This window comes from Nicotiana tabacum, chromosome 22 (assembly GCF_000715075.1).
Source record: "Nicotiana tabacum cultivar K326 chromosome 22, ASM71507v2, whole genome shotgun sequence".
Taxonomy (NCBI): domain Eukaryota; kingdom Viridiplantae; phylum Streptophyta; class Magnoliopsida; order Solanales; family Solanaceae; genus Nicotiana; species Nicotiana tabacum.
Window position 1 is genome coordinate 15919583 of NC_134101.1, and position 20630 is coordinate 15940212.

Sequence of the window (20630 nt, forward strand, 5' to 3'; positions counted from 1 at the left end):
AGTTATAACAAGATTTAAAAATATAACCACTTTTTAAGGTTGTAGGATGAGAACGTTTCATTCCTTCTAAGTGTTATCACTTTTAGATTTACGTGGATTCAAACAGAAGTGCATTCAAAATAAATACTAGATAATCTGTTAGAACACTTACCAATTTTGTAAACGATAAACCAAATCAATAAAGTAAGAATAAAGACTAGGACTTGGAAGCATATATATAATTCATGTAGTACTTCCAGTATCTACATATGCGATCCAATTCACATCATAATATATCGATTATAGATGATAGTCAAAGGCTAAGATTGACTGTAAATCAGAATATCTATTATGCTTACAACTATCCTGCCACAATATTATGTTTATTTATGCATGCATTTAACCAACTATGCAGGAATAGTACCAGTTTAGTTCTATTCATTAAATACTACCATAGTAATATTCATCTTAGCGTGAAAAGGGTAAATGGTGCATTGGTTGTCTGATATCTGCGCACATATATGTAAGCACTATTCAGCACGTTAAATATAAGTTAAAGAATTGAGTAGAGAGTACCCGTTTCAAAACTTAATTACAAAATATATATTCATGCATTTTGATTTGGTTCATGAATAGATCCCTTGAAGGATAGCCAAACGATAACTAAAAATTCATATCAGACGTCAAGAAAGAATAAGCAAAAACTATACTTGCCAATGCAGAGCTCGCACACTTTCAAGCTATAACAAAATGGAAATAAAATACTGAAAACTTATTGTGAGTTATCATGGCAAAATAGAAAATTTTGAGATTAGTGGAAGATAAAAATAAAAATATGAATAAGCTAGAAAGATGAAAACTTATCTTGTATTAGTATCCAGCCCATTGGCTTCTATCTTTATTTTGTTTGATAGCCACAGAATTGTTGGTATAAGGATAGCAAACACAAAGCACAGTCTATGCCTATATGGAGGTGTACGAAAATGGGAGCAAAGTCGTGCTGATAACGTGATATGAAATAAAAGCAATTTAGTAAAACATGAACAAGAACAAGTTATGAAATAAAAGCAATTTAGTAAAACATGAACAAGAAATAGAGATAGAGAGAATGAAGAGTATTTCTTCTTCAATTGTGTGTATTTTCCTATCTATTACAAGGCCTTTATATAGGCATGAAAAGTGAAGAAAAATATGTCATTGAATATGTCATTAAGCATAAAAATATGTCATTGAATATGTCATTAAGCATTTGAGAAGATCATGGAGGAAGAGTAGACATCCACCATAATTTGATTTTTCTTCTAATAGAACTAATCTAATAGAAGAATTGGTAATCCAATTCACAGGTAGGTGGACCTACGTTATAAAAAGAATTATTATTCGTATGACAATACAAAAGCGAAATATTAACTAAATCTGCAAGATTTTCTATACACAAGACGTAGTGGATGTGGATTTCTTTAAAAAAATCATTCGTATCTGTTTGCTTTGATCCTCTGCTCATCCATCACTGATCAAAAATTTTCTTTATGGAAATCAAACTTTGTGGATGTCTTGCGGGAAAAATCCAAGGCTAGCTGTCTTAGCTCTTTCGTCAGTGCTGGTGCCCCACAGTAGAAAACCCCTGCAAATTTCCAAGGGAAAATAGGTTATCTGGTATGTGATTGAAAGTGATTCCTATAATGCGTGCCAATTGTTTTCAGAAAGAAAAGAAATTATCATTTGAATGAAAAAAAAACGGACTAAGCTCTCGCTATGCGCGGGGTCCGAAGAAGGGCCGGACCACAAGATCTGTTGTACGCAACCTTACCCTACATTTCTGCAAGAGACTATTTCCACGGCTCGAACCCGCAAACTCCCGATCACACGGCAACAAATTTACCAATTACGCCAAAGCTTCCTTCACGAATACACCTTTTCAATTTCATTATGGAAATTGACACCAAAGTTGAAAGGGCCTCCAACACGTGAAGTTTGATATTTAAAGACTGCGTTCAGTTTGAACTATATATATAGAAAAATATATAATTATACTAGGTCTTGAATACATACCAACTCTTGCATTAGTGTGATTAAGAGCAATGCGCTTGTAGACATTTCGCCAATTAGGTTTAGCAAAGTGACTCTTAACTCTTGTTCCAGAGACAATGTCTACACCATTCTTGGCATGTTGGAGTGACTGAATCATAGCAATAAGAGCAGAACGAGCGTCACCTTCTTCATAAACACTTGTACAATAATTGTGCATCTCTATCACACCTTTAGGATCCAGTTCAGCTATTTCATTCATTATACCTTTAAACCAATCAAATGAACCTTGTTCTCTAGTAACCCAATAGAAGTATGCTCTCTTGCTTTTGAAGTTTCTTTTCTTTTGTGATGTTGGGTTAGGATTTTCATGTCTATTCTCTAAGTCATCTTCCTCTTTGGCTTTCATGTTGTTGACAATGTCTTTAGCAATACTGATCATTGGGGTAGCTCCAATTCCTAGACCTACTAACAGAAGCACTTCATATTTCTTGTAGTCTTGTGCTGGTGCCCCATATGGTCCATCAATTAATACTTTTGGTAAACTGGAATATTACACGTACGTGATCATAATTAGTTTTATATATGCTGATGTTTTACAGTTATAGCTTGCGAGCAAAGGTAGATTACCAATTGTTAATTCTTGATTCTTGTAGTTTTATTACCAACACAGTTACACAGACAAAACCTTCCAACGTTTTTTTTTTTGGAATAAGGAAGAAAAAAAGATAATGTGTTTGGTAGGAAGAACATGTATTCCATTCAAAAAACTTTCTTAGGAAAATTAAATAACTTATTTTCAGTTCTTGGTTGGTGAACAAAAATACTTTTTTCAAAAACATATAGTTTGAAAATTGATAAAAATGTCAGCATTGGCAGAGTTTTGGTGAATTTTCGAATTTTAGTGTTAAACTTTGATAATAATGTCAATTCTGATTGGAGCCAGTGAAATGAAATAAAGTAGTTGGAATAGTTGTAAAAATATGACTTTCGTTTGTAAGGATAGCATAATCCCTTTTTCTTGGTACAAAAAATATATTTTGCAGTAACTAAACACGTGATTTCTTTATTCTGTCATATCAAACACAATTGTGTAAGATTCTTATCCATTATGATGACGCGAAAAGAACTACTACTATGTCTTTTAAAGTTTTCAACTTTTTTTTAAAAAAAGTCAGTAATAAATTTAAATAGTAATATTCCGAATATGATGGCTTTCTTAAAATGAATACGCTAGTGAAAGTGAAGGTTTAACTAATCAATGTGTTCTCTTGAAGTGAATGGATATATGGATGTAATGGGGGGACTAAAATTCGAAAAAGACTCACTTTTTGTTCTCTCCTTGCAAGCACTCAGCTACTAGTTGTCCACTTTTCCCAATTGGCAATGGTTGGCACACCTAATTAATAACATTGACCAATATACTATGATTAAGCTAAATTCAATTATTAACGATTAAATTAGTGGAATATAGTATACTTACCTCTTTGAAAAAATAATTGTATGCTTACCTCTGAAAAAACAGCTCTGAGCTTGCTGGTCCAATCACCAAGAGTTCGAATATGGATACTGACATAATCATCCCCCGGCGCCGAAGTAATAGAGAATGGGTGCCTGATATAAAATGTGTACATCACAATATATAGCGGAAAAAAGAATAATAAGATTTACAACTGGTAATTGAAAAATAGTCACAGTTTAAAAAGTAATCGAAATTTAGTTACTTTTTTAAATAAAGATAAAATCTGAACAGAAACACCCTAAAAAATTTCAGCATAATATGCCGGAATTCAAATTTTTTACATATGAGATTCCAGCATAATGTATTGGAGTTCCAACATAATATGCTGGAAGTTTATACGCAAGAGCTTCATAATCCAGCATATTATGCTGGAACTTTCCGCGTGCTGGAGTTCCAACATAATATGCTGGAAGTGTATATGCACGAGCTTCATAATCCATTATATTATGCTCGAACTTTACTTGTTATTTTCACCAATATATAAGTATGTATCTTTAATTTATGTACACTGTAAGTGCATAAAATATAAAATTCAAATAAGATAGATGATACAAGATTGATCGCCCCTCCGCATATACACACACACACATATATATACACACCCCCTCCCCCACACACACAAAAAAAGAGGAAACCGTATAGGCCAAAATCTGTCATCGGAATATTTAGCATAATATGGCATTAAAGAAAGTTATCGGTCGAGCTCGCCCAAGACGCAGCGAGATCAATGGCCGAGGTGCCGACATGAGCCGTGGTCAAGATATCGACAGAGATCGCAGTCAAGATATCTACAAGGGTCGAGGTCGAGATTGACTATTAATGATGAAACTTGTAACGGCTAATTTGTCAGGATATGGTACTACAAGGGAATATTCTAGTGTATATTCCCTGCATTTGTATTATTAGAGTTTCCTAGGAAAAATGCCCCATATATAGAAAGAAGAGACAATGATAGGGGCATATAATATTCATTATGATAAGAACACTTTTGAGAAGAAGACTTTCTCTCTCAAAAAGATACAAAGATTACTTTTTCACAAATATTCTTGTTCATATTATTCCCGACCTTTTCATAAGATCCGAGGATTGTTCATGCGAATCTTGGATCTATCTATCATTCATCATTGTCAGGCAAAATATTCGCCTCACACATCCATTATTGGGTGAATCATTCTCTTTATTTACTTAAATGTCATTTATTGACATTTATTGTTAGTTATATCACCCTTAATGTTCTTGCTTTAAGAGTATTTTACATTTATTCTCACCAGCCATATACGAAAATCTGTCTCATCTGATATACGCTTTTGTGCTAATATCTAGAGCTATTGTCCTTAATTAGATTTAGCCCTGTACCAAGTAAATTTAATAGTTTAACCGGATATTATATTTTTTGGTCAAACAATTTGGCGCCGTCTGTGGGGATTTTCTAACTAAGTCACTTAGTTTCTTCTAGATCTACTACCGGCACTGGTTGCTGACGTAAAAAAAAAAGAGAAAAAAAAAAGAAGAACCTTTTTTCTCTCTGCATGCACAGATCTAACATGGTAGGTAACAGAGAAAAAAGAACAAGAATAATGAGTGACCTCCCAACTAACCTCATGGACATCATCCACGAAAGCTCTGAAGCAGTGGACGAGGACACAACGCCCAATGCCTCCCCTAGGCGAGGTGGATCACCCCTTCCCCACTGCAGCATCACAAAATCCCTTGGCAAGACAGCCTCCACATCCGTGGGAGAGGAGACGCCACCAGCGATAAAGAATCTCCTTGAGGCCTGGTTGACTGATACAATGACCAGCGCCCTCCATAAACCCGTTCAGGACGCGGCCGCAGCAAATGCGAGAACATGTGCTGCACCACCAATAAACGAGTAACATGATCAACCACCTCCCCCCCACCCGCAACGACAGGTATCACTCACAATGTTGTTAACAATGCAGGCGATGACGCTCTCACAACTATTCTGAAAAGGATGGAGAAAAAGAAAAATGAGAACAAGGCACTTCGGGATCAAATGAGAGAGCAACAAGAAAGGGTCGATAAAATACCGGGCGCTCCTAAGTTATTTCCAAAGAGAGAGCCGGTCGGTTCGTCGAGCAGCCGTACAGTGATAGTGCTGCCCCCACATGCCATACCGAAGACTTTCAAAATGCCGCCTTACCTGAAGATATACGATGGCACGACCGACCCCAAGGATCATGTGACCCACTACATCACCGCTATGAAAGGCAATGACCTCGCCAAAGAACAAGTATCCTCCATTCTACTGAAGAAATTCGGCAAAAACCTCACAGGAGGTGCATTAACCTGGTACTCACAACTGCCAACTCGTTCCATCAAAACCTTCGAGGAAATGGCTGATAAGTTCGTGATAGCCCATGCCGGGGCCAAGAAGGCCGAGGAAAGAGTGAATGACATTTTTGCTATCAAACAGTCCCCGGGAGAAGGACCGAGGGACTTCCTTGTCCGTTTCAACCGAGTAAGAATGACTTTGCCCAATGTGTCAGAAGTAATGGCGGTAGCCGCTTTTCAAAATGGGCTGAACAGAAATGGTTCAAGAGCGACAAGAAAAAATGAGGTCGGACTCGAATACCAGAAAATCAGACGCCCTTTGCGAGTTCCATCAAGAGCGAGGACACAAAACCGAAGATTGCATCGCCTTAAGACAGGAGGTTGTAAACATGCTGCGACAAGGACACCTTAAAGAATTGCTGAAAGAGCGGAGAAGGACCAACTTTGCCAGGGGACGCGAACATCAAGGGCCATCGAAGCCGCCCTTGCCAGCCTGCACCATCCACATGATCATCGGCGGTGGAGACGAAGCTTCCATCAACAGCGTGAAGTTCACCACAACCCACAAGCTCAAACGGCCGATCACCTGCGGATGGTATGATGAACTCGAAGAAAGTATCATCTTTGATAAGTCAGATACCAACGGTTTGGCATTCCCTCACCATGACGCTCTTGTTATTACTTTACAAATTTTAGATACCGATGTGAGATGGATTATGGTAGATGATGGGAGCGGCGCGTGTATTATCCATCCTCGAGTACTCACACAAATGAAACTCGAGGACAAGATAGTACCACACTGTATCACACAAATAGGCTTTAACAATGCAGTTGAACGAATATCTGGCGAGGTCACACTCCCCGTCCTGGCGGGTGGCGTCACTCTAGAGACCACATTCCACATCATGGACCAGGACACGGCATACAACGCCATAATAGGACGGCCATGGATACACACCATGAAAGCTATACCCTCCAGCTTATACCAGGTCATCAAATTCCTAACTCCATGGGGCATATTCAGCATACGCGGGGAACAACGCACATCCCAAGAGTGCTACCGTGTCGCCCTGGACTTCACTGAAATCGGAAATGAGAGAGAGAGAGAGAGAGAGAGAGAGAGAGAGAGAGAGAGAGAGAAAGATGCATATCAATCAACAAGGTCGAGGTCGGTAGGCGATGACAACAGAGATGTCATCAAAGACCCCGATTCGGTCGAGGCCGCAGGATCGACCATAGAGGACCTCGACCCCGTCCAATTAGATGGAAATGACCACAACAAGAAAGCTTACATTGGATGCAAACTTCAAGAACCGGGTAAGTTTCGTGAATTTTTAATTGCTAACTCGGACTTGTTTGCTTTTAGCCATGCAGATATGCCAGGTATCCCAAAGGAGATCGCCACACATAAATTAAATGTCGATCCACTCTACCCCCCCGGTGAGGCAGGTTAAACGTAAGTTCAACTCCTCAATCAATGACGCAGTGCGCGAAGAAGTGGAAAAAGTATTGGAAAATGGTTCCATCAGGGAGTCGAAGTACCCCCAATGGGTCGCCAACGTGGTCATGGTGAAAAAGAAGAATGGTAAGTGGCGGATATGTGTAGACTTCACCGACCTGAACAAAGCTTGCCCCAAGGATTCGTTCCCATTACCCCACAACTTATCGACGCGACAGTCGGGCACGAGTTGCTAAGTTTCTTGGATGCCTACTCGAGCTACAACCAGATCCTTATGGTGGAAGAGGACAAGGAAAAGGCCACCTTCATCACCCACCAGGGGACATACTGCTACACGGTCATGCCTTTCGAATTGAAAAATGCGGGGGCAACTTACCAAAGGTTGGTAACGAGGATGTTCAAAGAACAACTCGAACAAATGATAGAGGTATATATCGACGACATGTTGGTCAAGTCCAAAAGGAAAGAAGATCACATCGACCACTTAAGAGAAGCATTCATCATACTCAGGCAATACAGCATGAAACTGAACCCCGAGAAATGTGCATTCGGCGTGGACTCAGGGAAATTCTTGGGTTTCCTAGTGTCGCAGCGGGGTATCGAGTTCAATCCTGACCAAATCAAGGCCATCGAGGGTATACCAGAGCACTTGACCACTAAAAAGCAAGTCCAGAAGCTAACCGGCCATATCGCCGCTCTGTCAAGGTTCATCTCGCGATCCCCCGATAGGTGCCACAAGTTCTTCGGCGTACTCAAAAAGGAGAACGACCTCCAATGGACCCCTGAGTGCGTCCAAGCACTGAAGGAGTTAAATGTGTACCTGTCCTCGCCACCGTTGCTCTCAAAACCGAAACCAGGATAGCCTCTCCTCGTCTATCTAGCCATGTCCAAGTAGCTGTGAGCGCAGTCTTAGTCCAAGAAAATAAAGGTACGCAATCTCCCATCTATTACATTAGCAAGACTCTAGTCGACGCCAAGACAAGGTACCCTCATCTTGAAAAGCTGGCTCTGGTCTTAGTCGTAGCTTCACGGAAGCTTAGACCGTAGTTCCAATGCCACCCCATCTCGGTCGTCACGACTTTTCCTTTAAGAAGCATTTTACACAAACTCAAACTTTCGGGCACATACTTCAGTGCACATACTGCCCGAAGTCGAAAAGGAAGTCGTCCACGCTTCTTCCTAAATACACAACCTCTAGGTCCTATACACTGATGGTTCATCTAACGCGTCGTGGTCCGGGCTGGGACTCGTACTCAAAGTCCCAACAGGCGAAGTGATTTTCCAGTCCATAAGGTGCCCGGACATGACTAACAACGAGGTCGAGTATGAGGCCGTAATTGCAGGACTAAGACTAGCACTCAAATACGGGGCGAAGTGGCTAAGGCTGCGCTGTGATTCTCACCCCTTCCCCCGTCACACGCGGCTACGAAGCGGTCAAGATATTCATTTGTTGAATAAAAACTTGTCCTAATCAGAAGGAAGAGAGCGCCCCCAACCCAAAAAGGAAAGGTCAATTCAATTCTCGATGGAAACGAAAATTTTCGAATTCTTCCCCGAACTGGAAGATCCTTTCGAGATCTTCGAACATATTCGAGGGTTCAATGTTACTATTGTAACTTCGGCCAACACACAAGATGAGACTTTACCACTGTGGAGCGACTTTTTGCAAAAATATGAGGGGGAAACTCAGTAAGATATCGGAGAAGCGAAATATACGAGATCACAAACTAGATTGCTCGCGGCTAAATATGAATTGAGACGAAAGCTTTATAAAGCCCTTTGTAAAGATCCCGATCTTCCTAGTGATATGCGGGACAAACATCGTTATAAGTTGTCCAAGTTGCCAAGAAAGAGTTCCTTTGCACGAGTAAGGGCTCGTGGTCAACCAAGTCACAGGGACTTTCCAAATCAAGGAGCAAAGGTTACAAAAATACCAGACCGAAATCTGCAAACTACTACCCAAGTTCGACGAATGTCAGCTTGGACAGATTCCTCGAGCACAAAAAATCGAGGCTGACGGCCTCGTCAAATTAGCAGCAACCACCAAAAATATCACAACCGGAGATCAAAATGTGGCCCACCTCCTCAACTCGTCGATAGACCAAATCGAGGTAAGAACTATAAACCTAACTTAGGACTGGCGCAACCATATTATTACATATTTGCAGGATGACATACTCCCCAATGATAAAAAATAGGCCAAGAAGCTGCGAATGCAAGCGGCCAGGTACAACATCGTTCACAACAACCTGTACAAAAGGACATATGGCGCCTCCCTAGCGAAATGCTTGGGCCCAAATCAGACACGGCGCGTCCTTGAAGAAGTGCACGAAGTCCACTGTGGAGCTCACTCCGGCACTCGAGCTTTGGTCAGGTGCTTCATACGAGCAAGATACTATTGGCCCACTATGAAAAATTAGGCCGCAGATTTAATAAAAAAATGTGAGCAATGCCAGAAGTACGCCCCAATGATCCACCAAGCAGGTGAACACCTACAGTCAGTAACTTCTCCTTGGCCATTTATCAAATGGGGAATGGATATCATGGGCCCCTCCCATCCAGATTAGGTAATGTACGATTTCTCTTGGTTTTAACTGATTATTTCTCTAAATGGGTAAAAGGAGGAGCATTCGCCCAAATACGCGAACATGAAGTAATAGCCTTCATATAGAAGAACATCATATGCCGTTTCGGTCTCCCCAAAGAAATCAGCTGCAACAACGGACCTCAATTTGCAGGAAAGAAAGTCGCCAGCATTTTTGAAAAATGGCACATCAAAAGAATACTGTCAACGCCTTACCACTCCGTTGGTAATGGGAAAGCGGAGTCCTCCAACAAGTCAATACTGAACATCATAAAGAAGAAGCTCGAAGATGCCAAAGGACTGTGGCCGGAGATATTACCGGTACTCTGGGCCTACCGAACAACGCCAAAAACAAGCACAGGGGAAACTCCATACTCGTTAGTCTATGGGACTGATGCAGTAATATCAGTCAAGGTTGGGGAGCCCAGTCTAAGATACTTCCACGAAAGCGGACGTTAGAACGATGACAGTAAAATGCAGGAACTCGACTAAGTCGGGGAACAAAGAGATATGGCCTACATAAGAATGGTCGCCCAAAGGCAACAAGAAGAACGCTACTATAACAAGAGGGCAAAGATCAGGCCACTTAAAGTCGGGGACTACGTGCTTAAAGCTAAAACACCAGCAAACAAAGACCCACGAGAAGGCAAACTAGGAACAAGCTGGGAAAACCCCTACAAAATCACGGTAGCAGCAAGCAAAGGGTCATTCACACTAGAAACAATGGAAGGAAAGCGACTACCAAATAACTGGAACATTACACACCTCAAGTACTTTAACTTTTAAAGAACGAGGTCCCCGAAATCGCACTCTTTTTTCCCCACTCGAGTTTTGTCCCAATTGCGTTTTCTTGGGGAGGTTTTTAACGAGGCGATGACGGGGATACTTCATGATTGAAGTGCGCACTAACAAACACACTGAACGACCAGTTCATTGCCCGACCTCTCAATACTTCTCCAGATCGACTAATGAAGGGACTAGATAGACTGGGACTAGGACTGAACTACCAGCCAGCGCCCGGAAAATATGTAAATCTCTCCAAGAATATGAATAAAGCACAAGTACATGAAGTTTATTTCTGCTCTCCCCAAGTAAAGGTTACATTCGACCTTATTCGAATTAACATTTATTCGGCCCACAGCCTTAATTAATTAAAGGTTACATTCGACCTCGTTCGAATTAGCACCTACTCGGTCCACGACCTCAATTAATTAAAGGTTACACTCGACCTCGTTCGAATTAATACCTATTCGGCCCACAACCTCAATTAATCAAAGGTTACATTCGACTTCATTCGAATTAACACCTATTCGGTCCACGACCTCAACTAATTAAAGGTTACATTCGACCTTATTCGAATTAGCACCTACTCGGCCCACGACCTCAATTAATTAAAGGTTACATTCGACCTCATTCGAATTAATACCTATTCGGCCCATGACCTCAATTAATCAAAGGTTATATTCGACCTCATTCGAATTAACACCTACTCGGCCCATAACCTTAACTAAATGAAGGCTACTTTCAATGTCGTTCAGCCTACTCAAACAAATTTGTTACGACAAAGGCAATCAAGCAACAAAATTAGAAAAACGCACAAATCCGAACAAAGAAAAGGAATCAGGTACGAATAACAAAACTAACACTTCATACTTAGAATATGTTTTACAAAGGCTGCACACCTACAAAAAGTACACACGTCTATGGCTAAAACAAAAAAGAACAACTAATCACCGCCTGGCCTAGCAAAGCCACCAGCTTGATCGCCCAAACTATCTCCACATATCTCCTCCCCATCGCCAGCGGGATATTCATCCTCATACCAGGCATCCTGTTCGATCTTATCTACGCTCGCACCCTCCTCATCGTCGCCAGCTTCCGGTATAGCGGGATCATAACCGCAAGCAAACCGAGCTTTTCGTGCCTTAGCACGAGCGTCCTCGAAGGCGGCTTCTGAAATAGCCCTCGTCCCCATAAGATCCCTGAATATATCCAGCTGGGCCTCGGCGTGAATCCATTTCTCGTACAAATCTCGCGGAACATCAGGAAAGGCAGAAGTGCGGGACGAGGACGGTTGAGCCAACAACTACGCTTTCTCAGCCTCGAGAACTACAACTTGATCAATAAGGCTCGAAGCCTCTTTCTCCAGCTCCCTTATCCGCTCATCAAGCCACTCCTCCATGAGCCTGGCGGTCTTCAAAGCACTCTCTCGCTCAGAACGAAGAATGCGGATCACGATTGTGAAAGCCTCTGCCTTTCTTGCAGCCGACAACTGAGCTAACTATGCCTTCTCTATGCCCGCTGCCTTATCAGCAACCTCTCCGCTCGAGCTCGGCGCGCAATGAAACCACCTGGGCTTGAAGATCGGCGCATTGAACCTCAACCCCATTGCTCACCTCGAGTTCTTCTTCTTTGTCCCTCAACGCCCCCTCTAGTTCGCTGCATTTTCTGATGACCCTCACCAATTCGTCATCCTTCTCCTTCAGTTCGTCTTGGAGAGCCCAAAAATTGCTGCTCCCACCAAGCCGCCTGCAAAGCTCGCGATGTTTATCACAGTATTCGCAATACTTTCGCTCCATGTTCCGAAAAATGGCCTTACGCCTCTCCTCCCGCCGAGCACTCTCGATCTCCAAAATCACGGTCTGAAAGAAAGAAAACGAGGAATAAGAATGAAGTTGAGCTCGACAAGAAAAAAGAACAGAGAAAAAATAAAAAGGCTTACCCTAAGAGCGAGGCCGGCTATACTCCTCAACAAAGTAGAATCCTTTAGCTTCTCAAGGATTTTACCTTCCACATCGGAACAGAGGGGACCAAGAGAAGGAACCACGTCCTCGGTATGCACCATTAAATCTCGGTCCAAGGGGATCGCAATGGTTTGTGTGGTCCCCTCCAATCTTACCTCACGTTGGGTAAGCCCTTCCCCCATCATCCTCACCTCCTCAGCATCCATATCGGAGCCCGTCTCGTAACCTTCTTCGGCTACGCTTTTTCCCTTTGTGTCAACCCGAGAAGAAGGATCCTTGGCTGGTAACGATGCCGATGGCTCATCCTATCATAAGGTGTCAGGGACTCTCGTCGACGGCTTCTCAAAATCCGTCACGGCCTCAGGGAGAGACGTAACCTCCTCGCCCCCCGATGATGGCGAAATCATGGGCGGTAACTCGACGTCATCTCCAAGATCTATGGTCACCGTTTCTCGGATGACGAAATCCTCCATCATTGAGCTCCCCACACGGACAGCTCTTTCTCTGACATCTACAAATCGTCTCTTACGGGGAAGAAAATTATCACCATTCAGCGACGATTCCTCTTTGTCATCCTCGTCTATTAGATAATGCAGAGGAGAAGTTGAGAGTCCCATGTCGGGCGTAGTTGATGACCGAGCAGACCTCACAGCGGAAGAAGGAGCAGAAGCTGCCTTCCTTTTGCGGAACGCTGGAGCAGGAGCCTTCGGCCTTTTGGAAGATCCTCGAGCTGCAAAAGAAAAGTTAGAAGACTATCACTTCCTACACAAAATCGTAACAAGTAGGCGACCATGAGGTCAAAACGGCATGGACAAAAGGTAACAAACGTATAAATGGATACAAATAGACGAACTCACCGGTCACTGAAGGCGCGTGCCCAAATTTCTTGATAAAAGTTGGCCATTCAAGAATCCCCACTATGAGAGGCAAGACGAGGCTCACCCAATCATGAATGTCCGCAGCCAAAAGAGGGGGCAAAGTCTCGGCTGCGCAAGGAAAAGACGGGATGTTAGAGCACGACTAAAATGAGCAAAACAAACGCTTGACAAGAGATACTTACGGGCATAATTCCAAGACTCAGGGAATCCGCTCGTATTGGCCACCACGTCCTCGGTCTTGATGAAGAAGTAGCTAAGCCAGAACTGATGATTTTCTTTGTCGTCCATCTTCACTACCAAGCTTTTACTTCCTAGGTGACGAAGATGTAGCATCGTCCCCCTATAGAAACTAGGGGCGAAGAGGTGCATCAGGTGGCGAAGAGAGACCCCACGGCCAGCCAACTCCGCATATTTTGTCAACATGCGGATAAGCTTGTAGATGTAAGGAGAGAGTTGGGTCGGGAAGACGTTGTAGTAGCGGCAAAATTCCTCCGCCAATGGGAGAAGTGGAAAGGAATAGCCTACATAGAACGAATATGTGTAGAACGCGCAATATCCTGGGTGGTGTATTTGTAGCATGTCACGTCCCGCCGGAACCAAATCGATGTGAGTCGGAATTTTGAACTTTGCCCTAAATTCAGCGAGGTCGACCTCGTTCATCGCCGATTCCGAGGCTTCAGAGTCGTCTTTAGGTAACTTTGAAAAGTTGGATCTGGTCTTTTCACTACGAGGAATTATTTCCTCTACCATAGGAAATATATCCCCCTCAAGGGCAACAGAAACACCATCACCGTGAGGAGGCATACGTACTGCCAATGGGGTAGGGTTAGCCGCCATACCGAAGCCAGAGGGTGCGTTAACCATATTCTTGAAGGATGATGTTTTAAGCACAGGAGTTGGAAGCAACGAAGATTGCTGGAACCAGGAGAGTGGACACGCAACGACGAAACAAAAAGGAAAACTAGGGTTCAATATGGAGAATGAAGGAAAGAAACACAGGGGATTCGATATTAGGAGAATGCAAAATAAACGCAAATGGCCTCAGATCCCTATTTACAAGAGTTCAAGCACCAAGACCGAGAAATCAGGCCATCATTACCCAGCGCAAGTATCGAAACTGCAGAGGCGCAAGAAACAACACAAAGCGTCAGGAAAATGCGTCATAATGACACATGACGTCATTCGGAAACAGTGCATCCCTAAAGTTTGCAACTCACGAAAAATCATATTGGCACCTCGCCTAAAAGCGCCGCTACCTGACTTGCTCGCCTAATTTCGTCAATTACGACAAACATAGTCCGCTCATCAAGGTCGTCCGAGCTCGGCCCTAATAAGCGGAGGGACTAACTGTATAGGCCAAATCTGTCTTCGGAATATTTAACGTAATATGGCATTAAAGAAAGTTATCGGTCGAGCTCGCCCAAGACGCAGCAAGGTCAATGGCCGAGGTGCCGACATGAGCCGTGGTCAAGATATCGACAGAGATCGCAGTCAAGATGTCTACAAGGGTCGAGGTCGAGATTGACTATTAATGATGAGACTTGTAACGACTAATTTATCAGGATATGGTACTACAAGTTTTAGTGGATATTCCCTGCATTTGTACTATTAGGGTTTCCTAGGAAAAAAGGCCCCATATATATAGGAAGAAGAGACAATGATAGGCGCATGTAATATTCATTCTGATAAGAACACTTTTGAGAAGAAACTTTCTCTCTCAAAAATACACAAAGATTACCTTTTTACAAATATTCTTGTTCATATTATTCCCGACCTTTCCATCAGATCCGAGGATTATTCATGCGAATCTTGGATCTATCTGTCATTCATCATTGTCAGGTAAAATATTCGCCCCACCCATCCGTTATTGGGTGAATCATTCTCTTTATTTACTTAAATGTCATTTATTGACATATATTGTTAGTTATATCACCCTTAATATTTTTGCTTTAAGAGTATTTTACATTTATTGTCACCAACCATACACAGAATTTGTCCCATCTGCTATACGCTTTTGTGTTAATATTTAGAGTTATTGTCCTTAGTTAGATTTAGCTCCGTACCAAGTAAATTTAATAGTTTAATCAGAGATTATATTTTTTGGTTAAACAAAACATTAGCATAACTAAGAAACAACATAAGGAAAGACGCCTTAGTAATTATTTATTAAGCACCACCTACCATTCAAATGGTGAAACTGCAGAACAGTTGACAAACATGTACTGCCCACTTTTATATTTGAAGCCCTGTGGCTTTGACATATGAAGTGCCAACACGTTTCCTGGATACACAGCCACCTGCACCATATTAAATTTAATAATAATAACGTAAATTTCTCATTTTTCTCAACAACTTTGATTTTTATGAACAACTAAGTTATACTATTCTGCATGAACATATTTTGGATTCAACTTACTTTCAAAATTTTAACGTCCTTGATGCTTGACCTGAGTGCCCTAAGTAATCTTTCACCAGAATATAATATGATTGATATAGCCAAGTACATCCATGTCTGCCACGAGGGAAGTTTAGTCTCATTTTTAGTAGTAATTATTCTTCCAAGAAACTAGTTGGACAATGATTCATACATTAGCCAGTAATTTAAGTTATATACGCTGACAGTATAAGTAATATTGACACTGTCAGTATAATTTAACATGTTGTAATAGATTAACTGCCATTATGGACAGTTACTTGTAGGCACGTAATAGTGTCGAACTTCTTATGCTGTCAAGCTTATAAAAGTTAACTTATTAAGAATTTAGTGTTGATAGGTAAAATCTAAAAGTCAAAGATGAATATACTAACCGTTTTCTTGTACCATTCTTTGGTCAAGTAAAGCTTGATACCATGGACAATGAGGAGAGAGTAGACAATGACAAAGAGGTGGTGGGAGTACCAGAAAGCATTGAATCCAGTGAGTTTGTTCAAGGGTCTTGGCAATTTAATTCTATTCCTTCTAAACCAAGGAGTTGCAAGAGTGAAAGCTACTGCCATTAAAACCACCATTATAATCCCACTCACCCCTTCAACTCCCTTCACAAAATGCCAATAGCTTGTTGGCTGATCACCAAAGTATGGTTCCATTGGTTTATACTTTTCTGGGCTAGCCTTTAGTAGCCTTGGAAAATCACAAGTCATGTGAGCAAGTACGTGTATTCCAACACCAATTGCAATTGCCACTGCCATCATCTAAACAAAAAGGTAATAAGGAAAAAAGAACCACGTACATACATAGTACAAAATGTTATTCAGTATACTATTTTTACTTAAATCTGGATAAAGGAAGAGAGGATTATGGTAGGTTGACAACCATAATACACAATACTACATAATATGTCTAGACTAATATGGGATTGTGACGACATTGAATGGAGTGTTATATAGCTGACTTGAACTTTCTTGGAATTGAGACATAATTATTGTTGTATATACTATATGGATTGAACAGAAAATTGAAATGGCAGTCGGTGCACGGAGCATCCTGCATTCGCGAAGGATACGGGAAGGAGACGCACCCTAAGGGGGTGTGTTGAAGATTTGCTTTAGTTACTGTTGCAATTTTTTAGCATAATAAATGGCATAGTTTTAGGTTGAATCTACTTTTTAAAATTTAAATTTATGTTAGATTTTTTTTTGGTTTGTTGAGATATTTTAGCTTTTTTGAATTCTTGTTATACATATTTTCTGCAATTATGCTTTCAAGTTGGTTATTTAAAGCCCTCTATATTTAATAAAAAAGTAGAGAGATTTTCAATCAATACTTTAAATCTTTTGCTATTCCATTATTTTAAAAAACCCAACAGAGTGTTATGTAGGTAGCCTACCCTGACATAAACATCAACGGTTAATTCTACGGCTCGAACCTATGAACTATATGTCACAAGGAGATAACTTTAATTTGCTTCAAGACCCGCTTTGAATAGAAAATTGAAAAAAAGGTTAAAAATAAGAATACCTTACCTTGTGAAAGTTAAGGTTATCATCAAAGGGAACAGCAGCAGCTAATTTGGTCTTGTTTCGAAGCCAGGTAATGGTATTTCTGCAGACTGGTAGTAAAATCAGTGCCATATTGAGCTTAAGTATTTCAGCAGCCCCTTTGGCCATACAAACACAGTGACCCATGACATCAAATGCTGCTCTGTTTCTGTACTGTACATACTTATAAGCAAATAAGCCAGCCATTGCTCCAATCCACAATAAAACCACCCAAACTCTCTGCCAATTATCCAGCAAAAAGTAGTTCAAATTCTTATACCATCTTTTTATGGGATTAGTCTCCACTGTCGGTTTAAGCTTCAGGCTTAGCATATGACTTAGATTCCTGTTCAGGCCTTTTCCTCCTTCTGATTGATTTGGAGCTTGTAATAAAAGCATTTCCAAGTTCTCAATCTGTGGATCAGAATTCAGAGCATCAACAATAGAAAAATAATACTCTTATTTATTTTCAAGTTGAGAATCGAAGGGTTCTTTAAAATTTAACCATAATGTATCCCAAGTTGTCGGGGTCTAACTCTTCCATGATCAATGCTGCGTATTCATCGGCTTGTTTCTGGATATTTGACAGCTTATTAGCAGATGCGCTTAGGCTAATAATCTGCACAGAAAATGATAGATTTTGTTAATTATAGTGCGAGACGCGAGTTTAAGATTTGAACTTTATGGGTTCAGATTCACAATTTTATAGCATCCCATCTAATTTAATGAGTTCAAAAGTTGTTATTTATACATATTTAATATTTTTTAGCAAAATATAGAGTATGAGAGAAAGCTATGGGTTCAAATTCTACACCGGATACGCCCCTGTATAGTGGTACTCGGCCATTTTTTATTTAAAATCAGAAGAAGACGGTGTACAAGAGAGCATAAGGGGTTTAATTAGTTCTATGCATTGACGGTGATTGGATGTTATACAGTATGTTAACCTACACTAAAAGATAGCTCTTCGTAATAAGCTTGATATAGTAATTCATTAAATCTAGCTACGTCAAAATGATAGTATAAAAATTCTTTAATATGTCAATCTATCGTATGGAATATCGTATACCTCTTTGACTTCTTCTGATGAGATTCTACCATCTGCATTTTTATCAACCCTGCAATGCATTCATTATAAATATCAAAATACAATAATTCGTTATAGCAGTAATGAAACAAATACGCAATATTTAGAGACGTTTTTTCGATAAATTTCTAATTTTAATCTTTACATGTCAAAGAAGGTTCGAAGCCGAGCATCAAAACATTGGTTGGCAATTTGGTCCCAAAATTCTTTGAGCTGTATTTTGCTGATGCAATCACTTGTTATATTTCTCCTCCGAGCCAGCGCGTCAAAAAGCTCTACTGCAAATTCCTTAGATTCCCTATTCATGCCTATTATAGAAAACCCATATTTCCAATTAATTAAACTAGCTCAAACCAATCAAATGTACAAGTAAAAACATGAAATATTATTCAAGAAATTATGAAAAAACACATGTATGCGTTTTCTTGACCTATGCATACCCTATCAATTAGTGCACAGAAGTTAAACTCTCGTCCTTTTACCTATGCATTCTCCAAACTTTCCCCGAGGAAGTAAGCCATCTGAGGTGGCGCTGAGCTCGTCGAAGTGCTTCTCGACGGCGGCCCATCCAGCGCCGCCATCAGTTTTGCTGATAAATTTGAGGCCTTTGAGAGCATGATGAGCTGCTACTGAATTGGTCCGATCAAAAGGACGTGGCTGTTGTTTCTTCAAAGAAGCCAAGAGTTTCAGCTCTTGAGCCACCTGCCGCATCCTCATCGAAGTATTTCTGACGACTGAGGCCCCAAAACTGTGCTTCTTCTTTACATTTTTAGCCAGCCCCAGCACTTCTACCTCTGCTTCCTCTACAATATTAGCCCCACTCGCATTTTTGACACTGTGGACTGCCACCGTGTCCTCGCGGATATCGAGGGTGATTTCAACATACGTGTCATCGATGGTTTTTGACGGACTACTATTATCATTGTCGATAATCTCCCTGTCATAATTGCGGTCTTCTGTTTTTTGCATTTTCATGTCTTAGAGATATAGTTTCCTCAAAAAAAAAAGGAAGAAATCTAATTCTTGAAGTGAAAGAAAGAGGCAACACAATAATAAAGAGGAGGTGATCGATAGGTGTATGTACGTAGATTAGAGAAAAACCAAAAAGAAGAAAACAAAAGCTTTGAAATGTATGGCCAAGAGAGACGGGATGAAATAATGAATTATACTCCGGTTTCAATTTATGCGAACTTATTTGACTGGGCACGGAGTTTAAGAAAAGAGAGAAGACTTTTGAACTTGTGGTATAAAATGAGGCATATATATTTTGTGTGGCTATAATTCATTGTATAAAGATAAATTGTTTTCAAATAAGGAAAGATGACATTCTTTTTGGCACGGACTAAATAGAAAATAAGTTTACATAAATTGAAACGGAGGGAGTAATATGTTTCAAATTGTCTTGTTCCTAGCTAGCTAATTGTTACTTAATTTTCCAAGGACCAAGAATGAGCTTTCATGGCAGATAAGCATACAAGGCCGGCGAGCGAGTATATGAATGTGACTAACAGTACTGTAGAAATTCTTTTTAGAGATCATTAGATAAAGTAGATATACAATAAAGTAGATTTACAATATAAAAAAAATTCAAAACTATTGTGAGTATGCCGAGGGTCGTGTATCGAAAATAAGACTTTCTATCTTCTGGGTAAGATCTGTGTATATACTATCTTTTCAAACCTTATTTGTGACATTACACTTGATTTGTTATTATTGTTGTTGTAGATCTATATTAATTAATATGTAACTTTTTATAGCATGAAAAATAAAATAATAACTTAATATATATAATAAGTTAAATTGACGTGTTAGTGCAAAGATTCTTTACATATATTATTTAAAGGCCAAATACATATACAACCCATTGAACTTGGTCTAATTTTTTATTTTGGCACTCTAACTTAACCTTGTTCCATTTTGGTCCTCCAACCCTATTTCTTATGTTTCATTTTAACACGAAAACTTTTATCCGACGTAAAAATACAGCGCGTATACATACTTGCTTCTAATGTGTAATAACCATCCAATTAGATTTGGACACCTGTTTTTTTATCCTTGTCAGCTGCGTTTAATCCA

The 20630-nt window shown here is 40.5% G+C and overlaps 1 protein-coding gene across 4 annotated transcripts; it reads right to left on the bottom strand.

Annotated features, from left to right (window-relative positions):
- Positions 1-1079: 1079 nt before the first annotated feature.
- LOC107772249 (respiratory burst oxidase homolog protein D) lies at positions 1080-19688 on the bottom strand. Of its 4 annotated transcripts, none has more exons than XM_016591742.2 (12): positions 19037-19688; positions 18700-18862; positions 18537-18585; positions 17973-18086; positions 17453-17881; positions 16298-16681; positions 15906-16001; positions 15671-15786; positions 3519-3621; positions 3336-3406; positions 2032-2552; positions 1080-1603 (listed from the first exon to the last, which is right to left on the bottom strand). In XM_016591742.2, exons 1-12 carry the CDS (start codon positions 19527-19529, stop codon positions 1494-1496), a joined length of 2649 nt encoding a protein of 882 aa, XP_016447228.1. In that variant the 5' UTR covers positions 19530-19688; the 3' UTR covers positions 1080-1493. The 4 variants fall into 4 exon arrangements, 3 of the variants coding, with proteins under 3 accessions (XP_016447228.1, XP_016447229.1, XP_016447230.1); XR_001645027.2 differs by having other exon boundaries at positions 1362-1603; positions 2032-2158; XM_016591743.2 differs by lacking the exon at positions 15906-16001.
- Positions 19689-20630: the final 942 nt, after the last annotated feature.

Excerpts from the sequence above, each read along its gene's own strand:
- LOC107772249 (XM_016591742.2), bottom strand. The coding sequence starts at position 19,529 with ATGAAAATGCAAAAAACAGAAGACCGCAATTATGACAGGGAGATTATC. Across the intron at positions 18,586-18,699 it reads CTTCGAACCTTCTTTGACAT|GGTTGATAAAAATGCAGATG; the intron begins GTAAAGATTAAA and ends AATGCATTGCAG. Across the intron at positions 1,604-2,031 it reads TCACACTAATGCAAGAGTTG|GGGTTTTCTACTGTGGGGCA; the intron begins GTATGTATTCAA and ends GGAAATTTGCAG.